The 12,022-nt window shown below is 45.6% G+C and overlaps 1 protein-coding gene across 2 annotated transcripts; it reads left to right on the top strand.

The window, feature by feature from the left end:
* Positions 1-679: 679 nt before the first annotated feature.
* On the top strand, positions 680-3,609 carry tmem177 (transmembrane protein 177). 2 transcript variants are annotated; one of them, XM_072257286.1, is made up of 2 exons: positions 680-750; positions 2,310-3,609. In XM_072257286.1, the coding sequence occupies exon 2, from the start codon at positions 2,323-2,325 to the stop codon at positions 3,250-3,252; it is 930 nt and encodes a 309-aa protein (XP_072113387.1). In that variant the 5' UTR covers positions 680-750; positions 2,310-2,322; the 3' UTR covers positions 3,253-3,609. The 2 variants fall into 2 exon arrangements, with proteins under 2 accessions (XP_072113387.1, XP_072113388.1); XM_072257287.1 differs by lacking the exon at positions 680-750 and adding an exon at positions 757-2,108.
* The last annotated feature ends 8,413 nt before the right edge of the window (positions 3,610-12,022 follow it).

The following is a 12,022-nucleotide window of genomic DNA, read 5'->3' as shown; positions in this document are numbered from 1 at the left end:
TGGTCCTGGACTTATTTCCTGGCATAATTTACATATTACTATTTAACTATTTATGGTTTTATTACTATTTAATTATTTATGGTGCAACTGTAATGAAAAGCAATTACCCTGGGATCAATAAGGTATGACTATGACTATGACTATATTGTGTTGCACAACTCTCCACCTGTAATTGTAAAACATTTTTTTATTTTCACTCAGAATAGTGATTCAGCAGAGATAAAGGTGATGTATTCAGTACCAAGTAGTTAAGTGTACAAAGAAGAAATATTTAAGTGTATGAATTAACAGCAGGGTATGGGAATTGGGTAGTTACCCTCAGAAATAGAGTCATAAAGTACTCTGGTGAAAATACTGGTCTGAATGGCCTGCAGCTTTAAATTAACCAGTGTGAAAAGCATTAATATGAAGATGGAGATTCTAAAATTCATTCTTAATGTTCGTTTTACAGGGCTCTGCACTTTTTTCAATGCAATGACGCGACCTTACAAAGATGGTTGCTGATTGACAATACCTTACAAAGATGGCTATAATTAATCTGACTTTACAAAGATGGCCCTGTTTGGTTCCTTCCTTTCAATTGTCATTCGCTACCTTACCAAGATGGCGATGACCGGTCTCTCTCTGCCCTCGGGTGACCACGTGATCTAAACCCAGCCGTATGTTGGAACGACTGCGACAGGCTGGTGGCGTAAAGTGGCTGTGTTTTGCGACGAGCTTGTCTGCGTTGTCGTGTCGCTGGAGCAGGAGGTAAAGACGTTCGTTTGGGGGGGGGGTCGGGGATAGCAGCGGACTGAAGGCCCGAGAGGCCGTTGGCCGCCGCTCCAGCGCACCTAATGGCCGACCGGAGAGGAACTGGAGACGTAAAGTCACCATTTCACCACCGCCCGCCCCCACCCCCGGCATCCCGCGATACCTCCGCGGATCTTCCCCCACGGTATCTCCTGGGATATCAGGCCCTCCCAGGGATCCTCCTGAGATCTACCCACCCCCCTCCCCCGGGATTTCTCCAGGGATCTCACCCCCTCCCCCCGGATCTCTCCTAGGATCTCATCTCCTCCCCCCCCGGGATCTCTCCTGGGATCCCACCTGGTATTTCACCCACCACCCGAGGGATCCTTCCCTGGAACTCAGCACCCTCCTGAGATCTTCCCCCAATCCTGCACAAACACCCCCACCCTCTGTCTCCTCCCATGCTACTTTCACTCCTGAAAACCCTCTAGGCCCTCCAAAGCCGCTACCAACCTGATAGCTCGTGGTTCATTGTGAGAGGAGAACTCTGCAGATAAGTCTCCAGTGGTATGCCTTGTTTGATGATACGGCCACACCTTTACTTCCTTTGTTGCTTTTATCATTGACATCAAGTTCTCTGTCAACCTGACATCATCATGGTGATTTCCCAGGAGCTTTTAATCTCATCCTTTTGATACGACCGTGATCTCTGCTTGTCTCTGCACAAGTTCAAATCAGTCACAGGGCACAGAAACAGGCCCTTCAGCCCATCTGGTCCAGGCCAACCAAGATTCCCATCCAAGTTCAGCCCATTTGTCAATGTACATCCTGATCTTGCCTGAAGCACTTCCTCTGAAAGGTCATAGTATGTACAACCCTTTGTCAGTAAAAAAAAAACAGCTGCCCCTGAAGTTCTTATTAAATCTCTCCCTCCCATGGTACGGAAGCACCAATGCCAGGAACGGAAACGTCTACAGAAAGTGGTGGACACAGCCCAGTTCATCACAGACGAAGCCCTCCTCATGAAGGACTGCTGCTGCAGGAGAGCAGCGCCCATCGTCATAGACCCACACCATCCAGGCCATGCATCCTCCTCACTTCTGCCATCAGGAAGGAGGTCCCACATCACCAGGTTCAGGAACAATTATAACCTCTTCAACCACCAGAGGGGATAACTTTACTCAGCCTGACGCTACACTGATTCCACAACCCATGGGCTCACTTTCAAGGAGTTTACAACTCACGTTCTCAGTATTATTTATTTAAATTCGCACAATTTGAATTCTTTTGCACCTTGGTTGTTTTATGTCATTTTCATAAATTCTATTGTATTTCTTTATTTTCCAATAAATGCCTGCAAGAAAATGAATCGCAAGGTAATGTATGGTGGCTATATATTACATACTTCGATAATAAATTTACTTTGATTTTGACTTAAATTTGACTTCTAACCCTAGATCTGTGTCCTCCAGTTCCTGATTCCCTCTCATAGAATCACGTTAAAGCCCTGTTTTAAGTTCTTGATTTTTCTCTGCAATGTATATGCTCTGCAACTGAATCTATGTTTTGTTTCACAGAGAAGTTCTGACGATGGCAAGCCAGTTTTTTAAGAAACTGATGCTATTTGGCAGCAAGCATCGAGTCAAGTTGTTAGCTGTTTCCTGTGGAGGATTATTTGCCACCAATGTTTTCTGTCATGTATTTCCCCAACGGACATATGGAAAGTTGTATCAAGCTTGGTCAAAGGGAGTGCCTGCTGAACTTCCAGACAAGTTGCAAGATACTTTCCAAGAGGTGCTTAAGGATGCAGGAGTGGAGTCTGCACAGAATTATACAGCCTTCGCGGCCTTCAGCTTTCAACCTGTGAGTGCAGGTGTGCCCTGGTTGCCGAGCGGGGCCCTGATTGGCATCCCTGTCAACTTCAACAGCACAGGTGAAGATGGGCAAGGAATAACCAATCGAATTGTCATGATTAATGGCAGGGACATCAAGTGGGACAGTGAGGTGGGAAAATCTCTGAGAGAGTCCCTCACCTTTTCATCTGATGCCCAGAAGTTTGCCATCGCTAGAGAGGTTATGTATTTGCAGAGCAACGGCCCTGTCCTTCAATCCGTGGTCGCGCCGGCCTGTTTGGCAGGCACGTACATGACTGCCCTGGCAGCGAAGCAAGCCCTTGGCCTTTACTCCGGCCCCTTTTTATTACGAGCCTTTTTCAACCTGGCTGCGGCAGCAACAGGATTTGTGGGCTATTTTCTTTTATCTGATACAGTCAATCACTGGTTTGACTACAGATCAGACCACCAGACAGCTACAATATCCAAGAGATACGCCAAGGGAGGCATTGAGTTTTACGATAAAATTCTTGCACGGAACCGAACTTTCCGTTCCCTACTAGGCAAGATGGGAATGGAAATGTACGCCACAAATGGAAACCTCTTCCCAAAGCACTGGTTCCGACTAAAACATGCTCCCTACACCGCCAGGAAAGAGATGCTGGAAAACACTCTGAAAGATTGCTGATATAAAATCGATCCAATGGTATTTATTGGCAAATCTCCACATGCCACTTGCAATTTCCTTCCGTTTCACTTGACTCTCATCCCAATGTTGTGTTTCGCTGAGCCTCTGCTTCCTCAGAGTTTCTCTGGGAACCAACTCCATCCACTGCCTCTCATCATTACAGACACGTGGTTAGGAATGAAGCTGAGCAAAAATGGAACGTGTCTCTGGCATTTATGATACGTCAAAAATCAAACTTACTCTCAACTGGCTTCCGAATCTGACTCATGCAGGGCTGAGTTATTGACATTGACAAAAATGTTAACGTTCATATTGAGTTTTTGAAACATAAATATAAAATACACATGAAAAATAGAAGTTGTTTGTCTGATTATGGAGAAGATGTTCTGCTTCATTTCACTTTTTATTGTTCACAAGTGGGCATTGCACTCTATAGCCCGTTAGAGCCTGGCATTGCTATTGGCACATGTGCAAAGCTTGCCTGGCATACTGTTCATGCAGATGAGAGTGCACTGAGGTAAAACAATAACAATGCAGAGAGTGTACAGTGCAGGTCAACGACAAGGTGCAGGATCATAACAAGGCAGAGTCCGTTTTATTGTACAAGAGGTCCATTTAAGAGTCTAATAGAAGCTGTCCTTCAGCCCAGTGGGTCACACTGTCAAGCTTTCATGTCTTCTGTACGACAGGTCGGGGGAGAAGACAGAATGTGTAGGGTAGGTGTGGTCTTTGATTATGCTGGGTGCTTTACTGAGGTAGTGAGCCGTCTAGACAAAGTCCATGGAGGGGAGGCTGGCTCCTGTAATGTGCAGAGCTGGATGCAGATTCTTGTGGTCACGTGCAGACCAGTTGCCATACCAAGCCATTGTGCATCCAGATAGAATGCTTTCTATGGCACATCGATAAAAGTTGGTAAAGGTCAATGAGGACATGCCAGATTTTGTTGGCCTCCTGAGGGAGTAGAGGCGCTGGTGAGCTTTCTTGGCCATGACGTCAAGGTAGCTGTACCAGGGCAGGTGACGTTCACTCCTAGGACCATGAAGGTCTCAACCCTCTCGACCTCAGAACTGTTGGTGTGGACAGAAGTATATGTACCACCCACCTCTTTTGCCTTGTTGGCATTGACGGAAAGGTTGTTGTCATGACACCATGTCACTAAGCTCTCTCTCCGCTTCCTGTAACCTGACTCATGGTTATTTGAGATTTGGCCCACTATAGTGGTAATCACCCAACCCTGTAGATGGAGTCAGAGCAGAATCTGTTCACATAGTCGTGCTAAGCTCATCGGGGAGGGATGTGCCGTTGTCAGTGATAGTACCAGCTCTGTTTTGTGACCCAGTATAGTATGTAAGCCCTTCCACAACTGACGGCTGGACTAAGATTCTCTTTTGGACTGCTACTGTCTCTGAGCATCTCTGACGTTATCAAGCTTTACTGAGCTTTGATACCAGTACAGTTTTATTTGGTTGTTTACGTTGATTACTAAGAACATTCAGGGAGTGGAATAGGGGCTGGTTTTTTGCAAAACCAGTTCAGTCCAGTATTTAAAATAATCATGACAGTGATGTTGCTCCCTATCCTTAATGACTGTGGTCTAAACAGGAAGCCTAGAATCTGGTTTCAGAGAGAGGCATTAACTCCCAGGGTCCAGAGTTTGGTGATGAGTTTGTTTAGAATAATTGTGTTGGAGGTAGAATTATAGTCAACAAGCAATAAGGTGACATAGGATCCAAGGGTGAGTATAGGTTCAGGGAGATGTTGTCGACTGTAAACCTGGTTCAGTGCTAGGGAAATTGCCGTGGGTTGAGGTTGTCTGGAAAGTTGGAGGTGATATATACCATGACCAGCCTGTTGAAGCATTTCATGTTGGTAGATGTCAGAGCCACTGAGCAGTAATTGTTACGGCACATTAACTTTTTCTTTCTTGGACATCGGGATGATAGTGTTCTCCTTAAAGCAGGAGGGAGCAACAGACTGAAACAGGGAAAAGTTAAAAATGTCTGCAAATAACCCCACCGGCTGATCTACACAGGGTCTAGGGACACAGCCAGGGAGATTATCCAGACCCAATACTTTCTTTGGGTTCACCCTCTGGTAGACTGATCTTACATCCACGAAGTTAACTGTAGATCCAGGTACACTGGAAACTCTCAGGGTGGGTGGTGACATACCCATTCCTTTCTGTTCAAAACGTATAGAATACGATAAGCTCATCGGGGAGGGATGTGCTGTTGTCAGTGATAGTACCAGACTCTGTTTTGTGACCCGGTGTAGTATGTAAACCCTTCCACAGCTGACAGCTGGACTAAGACTCTCTTTTGGACTGCTACTGTCTCTGACGTTATCAAGCTTTACCGAGCGTTGATACCAGTCCAGTTTTACTTGTTTGCTTACGTTGATTACTGAGAACAGTCTTCGGAGAAAGAAATGGAGATAACTGAAGCATTAAAATTGAGTACGTCATAAAGAGAACTAAATTTAAAGGACAGTCATTTATTATGATTCACTATTCAACCTGGCCAGAAATAACAATAACCCTGATTTCTGGTTAGCAGTGGATAAAAAAAAACAATGGAAAATCTCTCACTCCCTCCTCTGGTGACTTAACTACTGCAGACAATTTCCCTCAGAAATGTCTCTAGTGTATTGAGTCTGCACATTAAAGTTTCAACTTCTCACTCCAATTCCAAAAATCATCACATTGAAGCTCTGGCAGCCGAGGCTATTCCGTTAAAAAGCGGAACACTGGAGTTTGCTTCTCCAGTCCACTTCTCATTATTCCTGGTTTGATGTGACAATCTAGTGTACTCGGCATGGCACTCGTTGGAGTAAAGTTGGCACAGTAGCGTCGCAGTTAGCATAATGCTATCAGCGCCAGAGATCACCAATCAGTGTTCAATCTCTGCTACTGTCTGTAAGGAGTTTGTTCGTCTTCCCGTGACCGCATGGGTTTCGTAGGAGTGCTATGGCTTCCACCACCATTTCAAAAGGCATACGATTAGGATTAGTGAGCTGTGGGCATGCTATGCGCGTACCAGAAACTTGCAGGCTGCCCCTAGCACAATCTTCACTAATTTGATTTGATGCAAAAACGACCCATTTCACTGAATCTCTCAATGTGCATTAAACAAATAAAGCCAATCCTTTTGTTCTTTTTAGATTAATTGCACAAACAAGATGTTACAGAACTTAAATTTTACCAGCAGATTTATGCAGAGACACTCAATGAGCATCCATATCTCTGTGCACTGTACTGGGCAATTTGGCCAGCTTTCCTTGTGTACGGTTCTGTCTCCCTGAGATGATCCAGAAACAAAGGATCTGAAATTCCAGACGGAGAGCTATGCCTGCATTTGCACCCAGTAAAGTTTTCATATAGCTCATTTGAATAAAATTTGAGGATAAAGCAGGCATTTTGTAAAAAATTGAAGAACCTGAGAAATGGAAGCTGATACACATACAGAAGTGTCAGTCAGTAAGATGGTGTCTAATCTTTTACCTCAGTGCTACTTTCCCAATCTTCCACCATATTCCATAATCCCCTTAGGATCCAACAAGACCAAGGAATAGATTCTGGACTTAGAACATAGTTCAGCACAGTACGGACCCTTCGGCCCAAGATGTGCTGACCTATATAAACCTCTGATCAGTCCAACTCTTCCTCCTACACAACCCATAACTCTCCATTTTCTTTACATCTAATATTAAATGTCACTATTGTACCAGCCTGTACCACTACCCCAGCAGTGCAGTCCCATGGACTACCACTCTCTGTGTAAAAAAATCCTATCTCTGACATCTTCCCTAAAGTTTTCTCCACTCACCTTCAACGGATGTCATCTGATATTGGTCGTTGCTGCCTGGGAAAAAGGTATAGGCTGTCCACTCCATCTTTGTGTAGAGTCATATGCCTCTCATCATCTTAAGCACCTCTGTCAAGTCACCTCTCATCTTTCGTCACTCCAAAGATAAATGCCATAGCTTACTCAACCTCTCCTCATAAGACATGTTCTCTAATCCTGGCAGCATCCTAGTAAATCTCCTTTGCAAGCTCTCTACAGGTTCCACATTCTTTCTGTAATGAGGCATCCAGAACTGAACACAGTACTCCCAAGAATGGTCTGACCAGAGTTTTATAGAGCTGCAACATAACCTTGCAGCTCTTGAACTCAATGTCCTGAATATTGACAATACACCATATGCTTTCTTAACCAACCTATCTACTTGCATGGTTTTGAAGACTTCGACCCCAAGATGACCTTTGTTCCTCCACACTGCTAAGAATTCTGCCAATAACTCTGTACTCAGCTTTGAAATTTGATCTACCAAAGTGTATCATTTCATACTTCCAGATTGATCCATGGAAAAATGAATCTCCAGGCTGTAAACTGCACATACTTGGATAATAAATGTACTTTGAAGCTTTGATTTCTGTCACCAATTCTCTGCCCAGCTCTGCATCCTATCTACATGGTGTTATATCCTTGTCACAGTGGCGGGGGCATAGGGAGCAAGGGTGGACCCAAATGCAAGACACATCTTGTGAGGTTAATTAAATTTAGTTTATTGTTCGATATCAGGAGAGCTAGGCAGGAGTAGGAGTAGCGAACTGGACAAGGACTGAGGACTACGACTAGGCTGGGACCAAGGGTCTGGGCTAGGACTCGGAATCGGCTCCCAGAACTAGAGGAGACATGAAGAGGCTAGGGTATGGACTCCGAGCCCAAGACTGGGCAAGGACCCAGTACTTGGGTCTTGCCTCGGGCTCAGACCCCAGAACCAGGCAAGGACATGACATGGGCTCAGGAGAGGAGGAACGTGGGAACACAGAGCCTCCGTCTCAGGAGGGCAGGTACATGGAACCATGGACACATACACAGAACACAGAGTCAGGACCCCTCCTTGGGTACAGGACATAGGGCCAGGACTCACACACAGAACAAAGAGCCGGGACCCCTCCTTGGGTACAGGACATAGGGCCAGGACTCATGAGCCTCCGCGGGGCAATGGCAAGACGGCCTGACTTACACCACGGAGGCGAGGACAAGACACGACAAGACATGACCCCACGCGGAGCAACAGCAAGATGGCCAGACTTACCCCCACAGAGGCGAGGACCAGACAAGACAAAACATGACCCCCGCGGAGCAACGGCAAGATGGCTTGACGTAGCCCATGGAGGCGAGGACAAGACAAGACAAGACCAACACGAATGAACACCAGACAGTACCTATCTAGCTCCCATGATGGAACTAGACCGAAGTACAGGCGGGGGCTGCGGATGAGGGCTAGAGGCGAGAGGGGCAGAGAAGGGATTCAGACAAGGGGGTAGGACAGGAATCACAGACCACCAGGACTTGACTCAGAACTGGGAAGCCGCCAGGACCAGGACTTGATTTGGTGCTTGAATGCCGCTAGGACCAGGATTTGACTTGGTGCTTGAATGCTGCCGGAGCCAGGACTTGACTTGGAGCCTCCGGGTAGTGACGAGCTCTCGACTCGGCCTGGGAACAGTAGACAGCGGTTTTTGATTCCCTCCGGCGGGTTAACTGACAGAGCCACCTGGGTGAGGAAACTTTGCAGGCTCGCTACGGCAAGGTATCTGGACAGGATTGCTCCGGTGAGGAAAGGCGAATTACCGGCACTCGCTTCGGCAGAGACTAGGCTTGCTCCGGCCAAATGACATTGGCACGCAGTGACTTTGCAGACGCTCCCACACCGAACGACTGAAGGCCGGAGACTATAAACTACTGGTTCAGCCCAGTGTTAATTGCTTCTAATCACCAAAGTCGAGGGACATGGGAAAACAGGGAATCAACGGTCCGGATCATAACATAAACAAGCTAAATTTAAAGGGACCCCAATCCGGACCATGACAAACCTACGCCAACAATATCCTCAACACCTCCAACCTTTGTGTCGTCCTTAAACTTATAAACCCACTGCCTTCCACTTCCTCATTCAAATCATTTCTAGAATATCACAATAAGGGTCCCAGACGAGTTTCCTGCAGAACACCACTTGTCACTAAGCTTGGCAGAATACACTCCATCTACTACCACCTTCTGCTTTCTGTGGCCAAGCCAATTCTGCATCCATGGATCCCATCTCTCCTGACTTTCTGAATGAGCTTATCGTGGGGAACTTTGCAAACACTATACTAGAATCCAATGCTCATAACTCCTGACAGTTAGTTTGCGCACCATTGATGTAAGGCACACAACTCTATTCCCAGGATTATGTCTATCACCTTCAGGAAGGGGAAATTTGGAAATCACATACAAGTCCTCATTGAGAGCTCAGTGGTGGAAAGAGTGTACAGCTTCAAGTCCTTGGGTATCAATGTCTTGGAGGATTTATGCTCACCCAGCGTATTGATGCAGTCACAAAGAAGGCTCCCCGACAGCTTAACTTCATTAGAAGTTTGAGGAGATTTGATATTTCACCAAAGACTTACAAATTACTACAGTGTAAGTTCAAGTTTACCGTCATCTGACTGTACGTGTAAGCAATCAAATGAACAACATTTCTCCGAACCACAGTGCACCCACAAAACATATCACACGCAGCACACAAACCAAAATATTATACCATAAATAAGTTAATAAAATATAATTCAAAATGCATGTAGTGCGCAACACAGGTAAACAGTAAACAGCTCGCTGATGAGACCTCGATGGGATTTGTTAGTCACACAGCCTGAGGAAAGAAGCTGTTACCCAGTCTGGCAGTCCTAGTCCTGATATTTCTGTACATCCTTCCTGATGTTAGGGGGTCAAAGAGATTGTGGGATGAGGGTCAGGGATTCTTGACAATGCTCTGGCCCCTTTGCAATGCTCCCAGTAAATGTCACAGATAGGGAGGAGGGAGGTACAGTACCAGTGATCCTCTTGGTGGTTTTGCTGCCCTCTGTAGGGTCCTGCAGTCTGATGCCTTGCAGCTTCTGTACCACACAATGACTCAACTAGACAGGATACTCTTGATGGTGCTCCAGTAGACGGGGAACCTTCACACCTCAGACTCCACATTAATTGTAGACTTTCTTGTTCTTTCTAGACTAATGAAGAGCTGTTGTGGGTCCAGGTTAGATCATCCGTTAACGTGCACACTAAAGAACTTCACTCTCCACAGCAGGGCCATTGATGTGCAATGGAGAGTGGTCGAGCTGTGCCTTCCCAAAACCCACGATGATATCTCTGCTCTTATCCACATTGAGATTCAGGTTGTTGTTCTCGCACCATTTGACAAGCCTCTCTAACTCCTTTCTGTATGCTGATGAGGCTAACCACTGTATTATCGTCAGTGAACTTGATGATGTGGTTTGAGCTAAATCTGCCCGTGCAGTCGTGAGTCAGCAGTGGGCAGTGGGGGGGCACCAGTGCTCTGTGTGATGGAGCGTGAGATGTTGCTGCTGACTCACACTGACTGGGGTCTTTCTGTCAAGAAGTCCAAGATTGAGTTACAGAGACGGGCATCGAGTCCCAATGAGGACAGATGTAGGGTGGAGTGCATTCTGTTTGGTTGCATCACTGCCTGGTATCGGGGTTCCAGTGCACAGGATCACAAAAGGCTGCAGAGGGTTGTAGACTTAGACAGCTTCATCACAGGGATGACCCAACCTACCTTTGAGGCTATTTTTAGAAGACAGCATCCATCATTAAAGACCCGCACTGTCTGGGAGCTGCCCTCCCTCTTTGTGTTAATACTGTTCAGGGAGAAGGTACAGGAGGAGCCCAAAGACCACACTCAATGTTTTAGAGCAGCTTCTTCCTCTCCACTATCAGATTACCTTCTTATTCGTCTTTTTCACTCTTTATTTCTGTAACTTATTGTTTATTATTTATTGCACTGTACAGCTGGCGGCAAAGCAACACATTTCACAACACACAGTATGTTAGTGATAATAAACATGATTCTGACAATCAGGTGCTAAAAGTGTCTCTATTCTATCATACAGAGCGTAATTCAATGTTGTTGTTTGCTATCTATTCAATCAGTTCAGAGGTGTTTAAATCAGTGATATTCACTCAGGGCCAGTTCATTAGGTATTGAAGTGGAACCCAGTGTGGCCTTCTGCTGCCATAGTCTATCCACTTCAAAGTTTGAGATGTTATGTATTCAGAGATGCTCTTCTGCACACCACTGTTGTAACACGTGGTTATATGAGTTACTGTCGCCTTCTTGTCGGCTTACACAAGTTTGGCCATTCTCCTCTGACCTCTCTCATTAACAAGGTGTTTTTGCCCACAGAACTGCCACTCACTGGATGTCTTTTTGTTTTTCACACCATTCTCCGAAAACTCTAGGCCAGGGGTTCCCGACCTGGAGTTCATAAACCCCTCAGTTAACGGTAGAGGTGTACGGCATAAAAAATGTTTGGGAATCCATGGTCTAGAGACTTGTGGGAGAGAATCCCAGGAGATCAGCAGTTTCTGAGGTACTACCCCATGGGGCACTAACAATCATTTCTCAGACAAAGTCACTAAGATCACATTTCTTCCCCATTTTGCTGTTTAGTCTGAACAAAAACTGATTCACTTGACCATGTTTGCATGTTTTTATGCATTGAGTTGCCGCCATGTGATTGACTGATTAGGTGTTTGCATTAAGGAGGTGTACATGAGTACCTAATAAAGTGGCCACAAGTATGTAGAGATGGAATGAAAGTGAATTTCCCTATATTCATTAGAGAAATTACTTTAAAAGAAATAACTGAACAATGTGAATGGCCATTGTATTCACTTGGTTGTGTTGATGAGACAACTAAAGA

The sequence above is a fragment of the Mobula birostris genome, chromosome 5 (genome assembly GCF_030028105.1).
Source record: "Mobula birostris isolate sMobBir1 chromosome 5, sMobBir1.hap1, whole genome shotgun sequence".
NCBI classification, from domain to species: Eukaryota; Metazoa; Chordata; class Chondrichthyes; order Myliobatiformes; family Myliobatidae; genus Mobula; species Mobula birostris.
This window is presented reverse-complemented; position numbering and strand designations above follow the sequence as displayed.